The sequence below is a fragment of the Rattus norvegicus genome, chromosome 6 (genome assembly GCF_036323735.1).
Source record: "Rattus norvegicus strain BN/NHsdMcwi chromosome 6, GRCr8, whole genome shotgun sequence".
NCBI lineage: Eukaryota > Metazoa > Chordata > Mammalia > Rodentia > Muridae > Rattus > Rattus norvegicus.
This window is the reverse complement of record NC_086024.1, coordinates 25,918,613-25,934,211: the sequence shown is the minus strand read 5'-3', so window position 1 is coordinate 25,934,211 and position 15,599 is coordinate 25,918,613. Positions and strand designations below refer to the sequence as shown.

Sequence of the window (15,599 nt, the reverse complement as noted above, 5' to 3'; positions counted from 1 at the left end):
TTTGTCCCATGTCTTATACCCAAGTCACTGTCCCCTTTCCTTTCCAGCTTTGAAATCTTCATGCTTTGGGTTTAAGTTGTTTAGGGCCAAGCTCAAGGAGTGTTGGGGAACAATCCTGATTCAGGTGGTTTGCCTTTACCTTGATTCTTTCTCTTTCTTTATGTGGTGTATCTTGTGTGTGTGTGTGTGTGTGTGTGTGTGTGTGTGTGTGTGTGTGTGTGTATGTGTGTGTGTGTGTGTGTGTGTGTGTGTGTGTGTGTGTGTACACAATACATATCCATGTCTGCTTCCTCCTTTGGCCCTGGTGTAGATCAAGCTCTGGAATGGGAGTATTCCTAGTAATCACACAGTACTCATGGCCAGCAAAGAGCCACCTACCCAAAGGTTTTCCTATTGGTGCACTTGTTTGTAACAGTCACACAGGCAACATTCATGCAACCAACTGGGCTGCTTTCCTCCCTTTCCCAAGAAAAACATGACTATTTCTTACTACCTTGGAGTAGCGCCCGAGGTGTCGTGGATGTGGTGACCTTGGCCTTGCTCACTTGCTCTAGGACTTTATTATACATTGTTTTAGGTTCTTTTCAAAAGTAGGGCCAACTCAAAATGTCTTCAGTAGTCACTTTTATTTCTCCTACAAATGCATTTCTTGTTGATTATCGTACTTTTAAGTGGAAAGTTTGACTAAGCAGCTTGATTCACAGAATACTCTCAGTGCACTCTAATCTGCTCATGCACTCTGCTCCCTAGATTGTCTGATGATTTACATTTGACCTGAGACATCTGGAATGAGGAACTTTCAGATGACAATGATGATAATGATGATTATGACAATGACAATAATTATGATAAATGATAGTGATAGTAGCGATAGTTTTCTTTGCAATTATATGTGTCAGACATAACACTCAACATTGTACATAAATTTTACTTTTCAAGTTCATGATCATATAGAAAGATGCTATTATGTATTCCACCTTATGCATAAAAAACTCACCTGTGTGAGTATGGATGTAGACCCACAATTCATACATACCTACTCCTCTTGAGAGTCTCAGTTACTGTTTTAGACACTACCACAAACTGCTTTTAGAAAGCATATAATGCTTGTCCAAATTATTAAAATTTTTAAAAATTCATAAAGGCCAAAGATGTTAACACCATGCTATACCTGGCCTTCTTTGATGTGTACATAGTTACTCAGACCCTTGTTCAAAACGAGGCATGCCTGGACCCAGCAGTAAAGGAAAACACTGTCTATGGAGGCTTGCCAATTGTGTCTACACCTTGTCATCCTTCTCAGGATCACCATTGGCCTTGATTTTCCCTCATTGGGTAATGCCCCTCTCACCCCCATCATGGGGCATGTATGCTAACCTCTGATAGGTTTTCCCATAGAAATGGCTCCACTCTGCACTATTGAGCATTTGTTATGTGTCTTGTTTGGGGATGTAAGGATAACAAGTCATAAATACATAGGCACTGGAGCGGAACTGGTAGCCATGAACTTGTATATAATCATATCTGAAGGAAAGGAAAGGAATCATGAGCTGAGGAGCCAGTGCTGCACCTCATGGCAGAAATATAGTTTGAGGAGAGAGAAAAAAATACGATAGCATTCTAGAGAGAGAATGCAGTATTCAAAAATATGTGAGTTGTTCAGACAATAAAGGATCCTTTGCCAAGCCTAAGTAGATGCTTAGAGGTGGAAGGCAACAAGATACAGCCTGAAGTGGGACAAGAGAGGACTTCTCTATCCTGCTAGGGGACAATGGCTGCTGGAGGTCATTAGTCAATAGAGTTATGCTATCAGATTTGTTTTAGAACCCTTTGAGGATTTGTTTTTCCTGGAAAAAACAGAGGAATTCCTTAGGTGTTCTACATTTGTACACAAGACAGAGACGTGGGATGTGAGCTTATCCTGTGCAGCTGGGAAGTAAGAGTCAAGTACGTGTCACTGCCCATCTGGTCCTTGGATGGTCTTGCAAGACAGGATCTAGTTTCTAGATAGTTCTAAGTAACTTCAGTCCTAGGCCCAAGTGTCCTATGATCTGTGGTTGACGAGGCATCTCACTTGACTTTAACGTTTGACAGTGTTGACCATAGTTCTAATGATATCTGTTCTGCCTGCTCAGGCTATTCTTGCTTAAACTTGCCAGCCCCTTCCTAGCTTGGCCGATATCCCTGGAGCATTAGTCTCTGCCAGAGTTGATCTGGCTCAGCCTATAGTCATTTACCATATTGTCCTCTGTTGGCCTGTCCCTTCTTGGCCCTCCTTGGGCTCTGCGATTCTCCCCTTGTCTACTTCATAGCTGATTCTACAGTTTTATGGCTACACATTTCAGCAGGACATATGCTCAGTAAACAGAACAGAGGAACAATGAAAGGGCAAGCTGATGAAGGAATGGTTGGGCAAGCAATTGCTGTAGGGAAACCTGAAAGCTGACATATATCCCCAGGTGAGGGAGCAGGGTTCAGTCAAGGAAAGTCTGAACAAACAATAAAATCCAGAAGTCTCTGTGCATGGACCTATGCCATTGCTTCGGATTTCCTAAGACTTAAACAATGCAAAGGAGTTCAAATATGGACACATGCTCGTTCGCTCTGGTGTTGTATTGATTCTGTCCTAGTATTTGGCCTCAAAGTTTTATGGCCATTCTTTTTGCTCTGTAATTGCATGGTATCAAGGGGAATGTTTATAAAGTGGCTGTGAAGCTCCCCAGCTCTGGGGCTGTGGACATCCTGCACTCAGTTAACCTTCCTGTTTCACACCTCATTGCAGTGTGGCAAAGCGCTCCCTGGCCTTTCAAAGCAAGAGGACTGCTGTGGGACAGTGGGGACCTCCTGGGGCTTTAACAAATGCCAGAAATGCCCCAAGAAGCAATGTAAGTGACATCTCATCATTCCTCTGTGGTTAATGGAACATACCTCTTTTCTTACCTGTGACTCTTAATCACGAGTCTCCTAGACCTTCAAAGAAATCTCTGGCTGTATTCCAAAACAAAGTGCTACAACCTACATTTCTAGAGACCTTGCAAGTTCATTAAAACTTTCATACCACCTCCTCCTCCTCCCGGTCCTCCTCCATCACTCCTCATCTTCCTTCTTTTAAACAGTTACTGGTCACCTTCTGCAGTTTAATTACTTACATAGGGGAGGCACTACAAAGAATTGATGAGCAAAAAATTCAGTTTTTCAGGCCCTAGGGAATAGGGGGGCTCTTAAGATGGCGAACAAGTGTTTCCAACCCTATAAAAAAGGCAGGGCAGTTACTATTTTATTACGTTAGATTCCTTAAGTGAAAATGTTGTCAGTCCCCACACATTTCATTATGCTGCAGATCACATCCTTCGTGAAAAGAAGCTCAGATGAGGAATGCACTGCGTACTGATTTGTTAAAAAGGAATGTGTAATTATAGAACCTAATACTTTGCCCCTTTTTCTTAACACTGCTTCTGTGCTGCCCCAGTCCCTAGTGACTGCAGCATGAACGTGCTGTGATTTGCCCTCACAGTGTTTTACAGCAACTGTTATTTGAATCAATCCAGGTTTACACTGTTCTGTCGCCCTCTTCTCTACACAAGATGGTAGCTTTATCTTTGAACGGAGTATTAACTGACTGACAGAGTTCAAAGAAACACGCCTTAGAAAGGCAGTACTAACTTGTTTTAGGTCGAGTTTTCTTAAACTTCTGTTCTTCCCCCCAAGATGACTTTTTTTTTCTTTTCAGGCATCAGTCTTTGTTACATAAAACTGAAGATTTTTATAATTGTCTCTGCCTCTCATCTTAAAAGGAACATCTCATTTGCTACAGTCAGACGATTTTTATTTATTTGTCTGAAGTAATTGTTGACTGGACTGGTACTCTCACTTGTCTTTAAAACCTTTTTAAGTGTTCTTATTTTATATGTATGAGTGTTTGCTTACATGCTTGTTTGTGTACCCCACTTGTGCCTGATACCCACAGAGTTCAGAAGAAAGTGTCAGTTCCCCTGGAAGTAGAGTTCTGTATGGCCGTGAGCTTTTAGCTATTTAGATACCGTGTAGAGGCTGGAAATGGAGCAACAAAGTGCCCTTAACTACTGAACCATCTCTCCAGCTTCTCACTTGCCTTTTAAGCCTTTCTGTTCAACCTAAAATATTACTGCCTCAGAATTTCTAGTCCATCTTTTTAAAAGCTATTCTCCCAGCATGGTAATTTGCTGTAAAGCACCTCCTCCTTGTTCTGTGATTTCTGTGATTTGAATTCCTAGTTTCTCAGACATACAGGGTCTCTGATTACCTGAAGTCTTCATTAAATTCCTTGACACTACTCTTAGTGTTTGCTAAATGACTCATTTATAGAAATTCCTGCTAAAGTTTGTGAAAGTTAGTTCCTCATCCAAGAGAGAAAAAAAATCCCATGAGATACTCAGTGGTGAAAGAATGTCTCACATGGATTTTCCAAGAGGACCAAATGATGGTTAGGAAGATGGATTTCCACGAGCCAGGCTGGTTGAATGATAACCATCCTGCCTCACATAAAGACCTGTTTACCTAAATTATTTTGGTTATCTGACTGAAGGGATCTCTGGGATACATTTGGAATTATTTAAAGAACATTGTGTTTTAGAGTTGGGGTGACACAAACTTGACTGCTCCTGCTGTCATTCTCTGTCATTAGTCATGGAATCTGTATCTAAATGGCTAAAAGCACACTGCCAATCTGCTTTGGGAGCTGTGCCTGCTTCAACGGCCAGGTCTGTTTGTCTAACCATGTTCTGGGTGGTGACATGTTTCCCACTGTTAGGTCTAAGGATGGGGGTGAGAGAAGATGCCCCAACTTGGGTTCTGGTCTGTTTCTATTTCTTGATACTTTTTCCTTCTTCCCCCTTGTCTCTCTTTTTCCATTTGCTTGCTTCTTTGTGTCCTTTCTCTGCCTTAGTTATTTCTATTTTTTTCTTTCCTAAATTACAAAGGAGCCAAGAGTGATAGACATTAGGGATAAAGGGGTTCATATCATCCCCCCTTTAATTCCTAAGGCTTCCCGACCTCCAGCCATTTCTATCTAACATTACATTACCTGGGCATGAACCTGCAGCTTTATACGGTGTCATTAGTTCCACAGTTCAGTACTGACGATGACTTCAGCAGAATGGGAAAGTTCAAAGTTATTCTTTTGAACAAAATGTTGATAAAAATAAGTTCATGGCTCATTTGACGTATGAATTGAAGAGATGGCTTTGGTTTTAGAGTGGTAGGGATGAGGAATGAAGTAACTCTAACTTCTTGGCGGTTACTGGGCTTGTACTGCCTAAAGTGACTCACTACTGAGAAGCACACTCAAGGTCACATTCTTCTTAAAATCTTTCCTTCCCTTGGTTGGCACTACTCTGTAGATCATATTCATGCTGGAAGAGAGCAGATGTCCCTTGGCTATTATATATGATGGTTGGGGTTTCATGACCTTATTTTGTTTGTTCTTTGCTTGTTTTGTTTTTCTTAAAATAGTTCAAACCCAACTTTCAAGCGGCTTTTATTTCATGAAGTTTTGTTCAGCCAGATACAAAAACCTTTCATTATTGATATAATTTTTTTGCTATGAAAACTCAATTTTAAATCTGTAAATGATTTCATTAGCTGGTCTATCATCTATTAGCAATGTGCTTAGTGGGAACAAGTCGCTTGGCTTCACACGGTTTTAGAAGAAAATTAGCACAGAATCCTAAGCAGAGGGAAACTTTGAGAGGCCACCTGGTCTGGCTCCATGCCTTGAAGAGACCGCTGAATATGATCATTTTGTCACTGAAGGACTCACAGCTGAGGTCCCAGTTTCTGTAGGAACCCATGTCAGTGTTTTCACTGTATGGGACAACACTGGACTTGAGGCCAAAGATGAATGGAGCAACTTCCACATGCCAGCGTTTGCCCTGTTAGCTCACTGTTCTCTGAAATGAGTTTCTGTAGAGGAATGCATCTTATGATAGGAACATTTAACCACTAATTGGAAGATAATACAAAGCAGTCTTGTGATTCAGTTACTACAGTGAAGATTTGCTGGCAACCTACTAAGGATACAGCTATTGCAAAATAGGAAGTATACTGAGAACAGCGTGAGGTGGAACTCTCTATTGGTACTGATAGCTTGTAAATGGTCAATCTACAATGGCTTGTAAATGGCACCACATCTAACAGCTTCAGATCACAAGAACTTAAATCATAATAAATGATTTCTTTCCTCCATTTACAGCCTATCATGGATATACTCAAATGATGGAATGCCTACAAGGATATAAACGGGTTAACAACACCTTTTGTCAAGGTAAGGGTTTTGGAATTTACTAGTGTGGACTCCATGAGTAGAAGCTCGAGTTATTTTGCTACATGATGCCCCTGGTCCCAGCATGTGACAGTTACGTGGTGAATGGATGATTTCCTGCTCTTTCCAGGTAGTTAAGGGCATACTGATATGTGATTGGTAAAGTTTCTTCTTCCTCTTAAAGCTACTAGAACTCTTATCATCTCTTAACCTGTGGCAAAAGCCTGCAGGAGAGTGGCCAGTACTGAGCAGACTCGGGTCCCTATGCTGGTTATGTCATATGGGTACATGGGTGCCCACACCTGTACTTACTTAGCCGAGGGACTTCCCTACTGACCTGCCATCTACAACAGAGTTCCCTTTTCTCTTCCCATGAGTATTTTGTTGCCCATCTTAAATTTTGTAGGAAGTAAAATGCCAGCATGAGTAGGTGTCCCCTAGGCATCCAGAAAAGCTAGAGTTAAATGTAAGATGCCCTGAGTACTCTTGCTTCAGTTCTTAGCACAGTAGGGGAGCCACACATACTGGGAAGACCTCATAATTCATAGAGTCTTGGGCTTAGAAGTGAAGAACGTAAGACCACACTGGGAAGTTAGGTGTCTTCTTTATGGCTGGGTAGAGCTGAAGGCATTTCTCTATTTGACCAGTGCCTACTTCAGTATGCATATCATCCGATTTTCATTTAGTGACTCATGGGGACCACTGCCAAGACTCCTCAGACAGTGCTAGGATTTCTTTCTACTTAGTCCTGAAATTATTTCTTTATATTGTGTTTTAAGAATTTACTTCAAAGTTTCTCTGATTTCCATGGCTTCCAGGGAAAGCCCAGCTTTACTGATTCATGGATTCAGAACCTAGAGCTCATCATAGATTAAAAACATGGAAGAAATGAAGAAATGATTTATTGATTGGTGATATGAGTTATTATGGTTTATTTTTAACTGGGACAAGTACTGATGATGGCTTAGCAGAAAAAAAAAAACAAACTAAGATGTTTTTAGTGATTCTTCATAAATTCTGTGTCTAAACTCTAAACACAATGTCCAGAACTTTATAAAGTAGTAAACAAGTGACCAATTTTCTTGTTCCTATTTTTTCTTTTGTCACTATGTAGCCTTGGCTAGCTTAGAACCCTGTAAAGAACAGGCTGACCTCAAACTTTAATTTTCTTAATGATTAATTCTATTCTAACATCTGTTTATTTCATCCAAGTCATTTCTCCAGTACAATGTGTTTATTTGGTAATATCTGTTAGTCCTTCAAATGTGTTTGGGAAGTAAATAATAGTATGCATATATTGCAAGTGGAGACATTGAGGTCCATAGAGGTCAGGTATCTTGTTCAGTATAGGTTAAGCATCAAACTGGGTAAATGAAGCTATTCACAACTGTGCTTTATTGCATAGAATGTGACCTAACACATTCTGTGTATAGAGTGAGAGTTGCTACTTACTATGAGTTGTTACCCTAGAAGTTTGCTTTTCCATTCAGTCTTCAGATGGACTAGTGAGATCTAGAAATGGTTAATCTCAATTAGAAAGTGATACCTCAAACAGAAAGAATCAAGAGCTTTTTGAACAGTTAGACAGATGATTAACAATAAAGAACCCAGCCTCCATTACACACTTTAGGCACCTGTGTGTCTACATGCACAATGGCCACAGTACAAGGTTTACACATATTTACAAAGTATTCCTAATAGATAGTAGCTAATTAGAACAGAAGGCCTCCTGACTGGTATGAGAGTTTGTAAAGGGTAAGGCCATTTAGCTTGGTTCTCTTTAATTAAAAAAGATTATTCCATATGTCTTTCTTTTATCTGATTCAAGATGGGCAATGGTTTCTTATTATAAACTACATTCCTATTTGGTAAAACACACACACACACACACACACACACACACACACACACACACACACACATACACACACACACATGTAAGGAGAATGCAAGCTGGGAATGGTGGTATATGTCTATAATCCCAGCAGTCAGGAGAAGGAGGCAGAAGGATGAATTCTAAAATGTACTGGGCTATACTCAAAGATCCTGTCTGGAGAGAAGGGGGTGTAGTAGAGGCGAAACTTTGCACGTCATTATTTTAAAAGACTGGAGAATTCTCTGGAAGATGCTTGTGGATCTTGTACTCTCCTCTGTTTGGTATGGCTGGGTGATCTTTAGGAAGTGTGGTTCATGCCGAGGGAATCTTCTGGTGGTTGGTTAGTAACACCAGATCCTGGCTCATGCAGGTCTCAGGAGGAGGCCTGTAAAGCAGCGTTATGCTTTCTGGCAAGGATTCTGGATTGAAGTATCACAGAACATTCTATTTTGTGGTGCCTCAGGAAGGCACTGCTAAATTACACTACAGAGAAGTTTGACTCATGAAACAATATGATTTCATTCAGCATAATCTATTGTAATTGCTATTGAGAGCAAGGCTTAATTTCCCTCCCTTTGTGACATTATTAGTTGGCAAAATGAAATAGAACTTTCTCAAATTACATATGTACACTTAGGTTTCCTAGAGCCTTGAAGTTCTTTGATTTTGTTATCCCCAACCGAAATTCAAAAGGAACCTATTAAGCATCTAATTACTTGTGCTTTCCACATTGTTCTTGCAGTCTCCGGTCCTCTCTGTTTACAAAGTACATTTAAAATTAAAGTGATTAATAACTAGAATTACATTATTTCCTTCAACAAAGCGAATTCATGTCCCAAAGCATCTTTTACCAATGTGCGCTGAAAACAAGGAACCAACTGTGTGCACATTAATTTGAGAAGCTTTCAAGTCATTGCCCTTAAAGCTTTTTTCCCCCTCTCTCCTCTAGTGAACCAGTAATTATCTTTTCAAGAGAATGATTTATGGCACATACATGCATGCTGCTCTGAAAGTTGCCCCTCTGTCCTCAGCATGATGGAATTGGGATAATCTGTTTCATCATTCGTAACAAGAAACGCAGCTATGTTTCCTGGTAGATCTAGAATGGTGTTCTTCATATGCCATTTGAATGTTTGGCTAATGGTTTGGTACAGAAAGAGAATTAATCAAGTAGCAGTGAGAATGCCTACTGTCTTGATTGAACTAGCAAATGCTAGACACTTGTCTCTTCCATAATGCCTTTACTTACCATCCATCTACCTTGAGAGAAGAGCATTTAAAGGGCAGCTGTGCAGGCTATGGAGAGTTGTAGCTCACACAGTGTGTTCGTCTGGTGTCTTTGAAGCAATGAGTTTGATCCTCAGCACCATTAAACTGGGCAAGATGGCCACACCGAACACTTAGGAGCTAGGGGTAGAAAGATGAGGAGTTCAAAGTCATTCTCTTATCTATAGTGAGTTAGAAGCAAACCTGGTCTACACAAGACCTTGCCCTCCAAACGGAGTTAGATGTAAGTCTAAGTGCTAATTTTTGAAGGTGAAATTTTTGGCACTCCTCAAATCACTTACCAGTTCCATGACTTTACTGATACAAAGGACAACACAACTGCCTTCTGCCTTTCAAAAGCCTGCCCAAGTGCTGCAGATTGTGTCAAAATATGTAACTATAAGATGCCTTACACTTTTTTTAAATCACTGGTAGCATGCATGGCAGTTTTTCATAGATAGTCTTGAAAACCTCTTCAGTGATTCATTGTTCCGCAAATATACACAGGGCATTCCTGAGCTGTCCAGAAGGTTTGTCATGAGCTGTGGGTAAGATATTGTTCCTACCCCCATGGACCAGTTTGAATAAGCAGGATGTAATTTGCTTAATTCACTCTCCCAACTCACTGAGTTATAAGTGACTCAGAATGAGCCTCTCAAAGGAAGTATGAAGGAATTGTGCATAGACCTTTCTTTTGTTACCATTTTATTCTTATACTGGTTGTTGAACCAAATAAATGAACAGAACCTTTACATTCAGGGCAGTGACACCCATTGTCAAACTTCCACTGGCTGGCTCTTTGTGGGCAAACTGTAAAGCCCTAAAGTGTAGCTATAACAGAATTGTAGTTAGTCTCAAAAAATAAATTGTCCATTTTTAAGGATCATATTTGCTGTTAAATAAAACTCACTTGCAATTGCATTTAAAACCTTTTTATGAGTGTGTAATCCATGTGTGGAGTAGTACACAGATACAAAGGGAGAGTTTCATGCTGTCTGGTTCAATGAGTTATAGAGCAAACATACTTTTATAGTTCATCCCCAGGTCAACAAATAGACTATATCCTATACTAGAACTGCCCTGCTTCTCCCAGAAATTTCACTTTCTCCTTCTCTTCAAAAGTAATTTGTATTCTTCCTCTTTTAACCATAGATTAGCTTTGCATTTGTGGAAAATTTTCAAAATTTGTATGTATTTTTGTGTCTCATCCTCCTTGCTTTCTTCCTGCTGTTCCCCTTCCTCCTCCACTGTCCTCCTCCTCCTCCTCTTCCTCTTCCTTCTTCTTCACTGAGATAGGATCCTCCTAGGTAGTTCATGCTACCATTATGGAGCCCAGGCTACCCTTGAATATGCGATCCTTTGCCTCCTGGGTGCTGCGATTATAGGAATGTGCCACTGTGCCCAACCCAGTATGTATCCATTTTTTTTTTGTCTCATTTAACAGCATGTGGCCAATACAGCTTTTGTTCTGACTGCAGTGAGGATGCTGTGCTTTACTGTTATTCAGTGCTCGCCCCCTCTCCCCAGCGCTTCCCCTCTCCTTTGTTGTTGTCTTCACTTCTCCCTGCAGTCTTGCTACCCAGCTTTGACCATAAAAGAGTCCCTTCAGTTTCACTGTGGTAAGAAAATTCTGTCTCTCGAAAGAAATAAAATCATACATGAGGTGGTGAGTCTCTGGTTGTATTTGGGAAATAATAGTAGATAATTCATAGGTACAAACTAAGACCAGACTCACTCATACATGATAATTTAATGCTTTAAAACATTGAATATTTATTTTGTTTCACCTGTCCTCCACCCACATACTCCACAGGAAACCAAAGAAACCAAAAGCAAGAAACTGGGGCCCTTGTTCAAGACCTTTGGGGTCTTTACTGTGCTGTGCATAGATCAAACAGTTTCTATGGACATAGTTTTGCACAGGATATCTTTTTGTCAGTGGCTGCTGCGGGCTTTTGTTTGATATGAAATGCCTCCAATACAATTGCTTTCGTGCATTGTTCATCCAACTTTTTTGTTCATTCATCTTCTAAAATAATTTTGAAAAACTCACATGTTCGGGCTAGCACTTGTGTTTAAAGAGTAAACCAAATATATTCAGTAGATTCATGCTAAATTTATCTGTATTAGAAATGGACTTGATTTGATCAAAACCCAGGGATCATAGGGTTGGGTTATTCAGTTGATGAACAATGTCACCCATATAACCTGTGAAGCAAATTTCATTTTCTCCATGAAACAGACCAGATTTAATGCCTTTCTTATGTGTTCCTCTGGAGGGGTGTACCTATATTGATTCTTTTGATGCCTGTGAGAATTTTACAATGAAGGATAATGTCTCCTGAATGACTCTGGGTAGGCAAGGGTGTGCTTGGACTTGGTGAAAAGCAAGAAGGTACTGAGGAAATGGGGGAGATAGAAATGAGGGGGTTAATAGATGTATTCTTAAGAGAACTTCAAGAGCTGAAGCTGTTTCCCAGTGGTACAGCACTCGACTAGCATTCCTGAAGGCTTAGATTCAATTCCCAGAAGACTCTTCTTTGGTGAAAGAGATCATTTCAAAGGAAACACCGAAGGCTGAAGATCTGGACATAAATTCCCTTCAAAGTGTCAAAGCTTGTGTGTACTCTACGGAATGTCATCATGTGCCAATAGAGTACCACATCCTATCTTCCTTGGAAGTTTAAGAAATACCTTTGTCCTGATAGAGAGTTCTTAATCTTCCTCTACCTAAACTAAATGAAGCACCCACATTATGACAAGGTCTCTCATTAAACCAGAAGCTTGCTGACTCAGCTTTACTCACTGGCCTGCAAGCCCTGCCAAGACACCAAAGTGGCTGCCTGACCAATACCGAGATTGTAGGCATGCACCAATGTGCTTGACTTTTTCATGTGTACAATGAGGGTTGAACTCAGGTCCTCATGCGTGGACAACAAGCACTTTACAGACAGCCATATTCCCATCCCACTTGCCTTAGTTAGTTTCATTGTTGCAATGAAAGCCCAGAACCAGAAGCAAGTTCCAGAGGAAAGTCTTTACTTGGCTTATATTTTGCAGCACTGTTCATCATTGAAGGAAGTCAAGGCAGAACACAAACAGGGCAGGAACCCGGAGGCAGGAGCTTATGCAGAGGCCATGGAGGACTGATTCTAGTGGGCTTGCTCCTCATAGCTTGCTCAGTCTGTTTTCTTAAAGAACCTATGATTGCCAGCTCAGGGATTGCATTCCCCATCAACCACTAATTAAGAAAATGCCTTACAGGCTTGCCTAAAACCAGATCTTATGGAGGCCTTTTCTCAGTTGGGATTCCCTTCTCTCAGATGACTTTAGCTTGTCAGGTTGACATGAACTCTGTACATTCTTAAATAGTCAACTCATCCCATCTGGCTGAGGACAGCATTTATCTCAAGGCATTTTTTTTCTGTCTTCAAATTCATGTCTTACTGCTGATGGAATCCCATGACAGAATTTCTATCCATCAGCATGGCTCACTGTACACTGCTAAATCTCCAGAAAGCCTTACATTGCCCCCAATCATGTGACACTTTCATCTTGCACCCAATGTCTATTAGTGACCAGACACACCTCATATCCTGTGTCAACTTGTGTCACCAAAAAGGCAGGAAATTATTATTCACTTGGTTAAATATCCATATTTTCTTAAAGGACATAGATGTGAAAAGGTTTATTTATTTCTCACGAGTGTGCTTACACAGTTCAACGTGTCATTAGTTAAATGCTATACTTCGTGTATCCTCTAGCATTTTCAATCCTAGAAACTGGTCAGTCATTTTGAAGATAAGGAATATTTAAACTACAGGTAACAGTGTGGATAATCTACATCAGACTCTTCATGTTACAAGGGTAGAAAATGGAGATGCAGGGAATTTGAGTGAACTGCTCCAAGTAACAAAGTTTAAACTCTCACTTACACCAAGGGCTGGGTCTTTGTGGAATATTTCTTTTTCTTTCTTTTTTTTTTTATTAACTTGAGTATTTCTTATATACATTTCGAGTGTTGTTCCCTTTCCCGGTTTCCGGGCAAACATCCCCCTCCCCCCTCCCCTTCCTTATGGGTGTTCCCCTCCCCACCCTCCCCCCATTACCACCCTCCCCCCATAGTCTAGTTCACTGGGGGTTAAGTCTTGGCAGGACCCAGGGCTTCCCCTTCCACTGGTGCTCTTACTAGGATATTCATTGCTACCTATGAGGTCAGAGTCCAGGGTCAGTCCATGTATAGTCTTCAGGTAGTGGCTTAGTCCCTGGAAGCTCTGGTTGCTTGGCATTGTTGTACATATGGGGTCTCGAGCCCCTTCAAGCTCTTGCAGTTCTTTCTCTGATTCCTTCAACGGGGGTCCTATTCTCAGTTCAGTGGTTTGCTGCTGGCATTTGCCTCTGTGTTTGCTGTATTCTGGCTGTGTCTCTCAGGAGCGATCTACATCCGGCTCCTGTCGGTCTGCACTTCTTTGCTTCATCCATCTTGTCTAATTGGGTGGCTGTATATGTATGGGCTACATGTGGGGCAGGCTCTGAATGGGTGTTCCTTCTGTCTCTGTTTTAATCTTTGCCTCTCTCTTCCCTGCCAAGGGTATTCTTGTTCCCCTTTTAAAGAAGGAGTGAAGCATTCACATTTTGATCATCCGTCTTGAGTTTCATTTGTTCTAGGCATCTAGGGTAATTCAAGCATTTGGGCTAATAGCCACTTATCAATGAGTGCATACCATGTATGTCTTTCTGTGATTGGGTTAGCTCACTCAAGATGATATTTTCCAGTTCCAACCATTTGCCTACGAATTTCATAAAGTCGTTGGTTTTGATAGCTGAGTAATATTCCATTGTGTAGATGTACCACATTTTCTGTATCCATTCCTCTGTTGAAGGGCATCTGGGTTCTTTCCAGCTTCTGGCTATTATAAATAAGGCTGCGATGAACATAGTGGAGCACGTGTCTTTTTTATATGTTGGGGCATCTTTTGGGTATATGCCCAAGAGAGGTATAGCTGGATCCTCAGGCAGTTCAATGTCCAATTTTCTGAGGAACCTCCAGACTGATTTCCATTTGTAGAATATTTCTATTCGACTTGTCAACTCCTTTAAATTGTAACTTTGGATTTAAAAAGTATTTCATAAAGTGGTAGTAACCATTCGTGACTTACCATCCAGGACAGTGATGAAGTTCAAAGGGCACAGCTGCTCTGTACACGTATAAATGAGGAGGAAGAGGCGTCTCATTGCATTGTCCTATTCGATTACACTGTTCTCCAGGACTGGATTCTTAGGCTATTTGAGGGGACCCTCTGGTTATCTATTTTCTTGAGTTTTATATTTCTGTGCCATCCAGTTAATAGACTGTGGTGGTCTCTGCAAACACTGGAGTTGGCAGAGTAACCATCCGTGTGAGGCAAGAAGGAACAGCAGTTCAGCGTGACGCTGTAGGCAGTTTGGTTCAAACTTTGAGAGTCAGACTCACACAGTTTATTTTAGGCATATATAAGTACAGTACAAGTTAGGCCAAAGGTTTTTTTTTGTTGTTTTTTTTTTTTTTTTTTGCTATAACACAATTCTGTGTGTCCTAGGAGGCATGACTATTTTGAAACTCTTCTCAAATACAGTCCAATTCTTCCATAAAGATGAGTCCTAGAGATAGGCTACATGTGATATCTTAAGGGCCTTGCAGGGGATCTGGTGTAATCTTGGTCGTACAGATAATGCAGAGGTCATCTGGGCTGTTAGCCACTTCCAGTGCTGGTTGTGCTTTGGGGAGTCAGGTATTTCAAAGGGGGCATCTAGACTATTATTCATCTCCATTCCCAGCCTTCTGGGCAGAAAAGATGCTATAATCTTCTCTTGAAAAGACAACCCTTACATGTTTAACATTCCTAGCTTCTCTAGTACTATCTGGGAGCACAAGAAACTTATGCTCCTAACAATAGATTATAAGGCATTTTTTTCTTTAGTACTCGGTATCAAACTAAAGGCGTTGCATACACTAGGCAGTCACTGTGCCTCCGAGTTATACCCTCAGCTCTTAGAAGACCATTCATCTTAGTTGTTAAGTGATACGATTTAGCCAGTCTTCAACCACTTACACAGTTCTGCATGCTTGAACTTCGCAGAAAGTCAGAGCTACGCTGGTAGTCTGTATAGGTAGAAACC

General features: G+C 40.9%; 1 protein-coding gene across 10 annotated transcripts in view; it reads left to right on the top strand.

Moving 5' to 3' along the window:
- The window catches only part of Ltbp1 (latent transforming growth factor beta binding protein 1), a 395,722-nt gene that overhangs the window by 243,135 nt on the left and 136,988 nt on the right, over positions 1-15,599 (top strand). For all 10 annotated transcript variants that reach the window (XM_063262385.1, XM_063262388.1, XM_063262387.1 and 7 more), the window contains 2 exons: positions 2,783-2,885; positions 6,230-6,301. In XM_063262385.1, the coding sequence (XP_063118455.1) occupies positions 2,783-2,885; positions 6,230-6,301 (175 nt within the window). The remainder of the gene's footprint in view (positions 1-2,782; positions 2,886-6,229; positions 6,302-15,599) is intronic.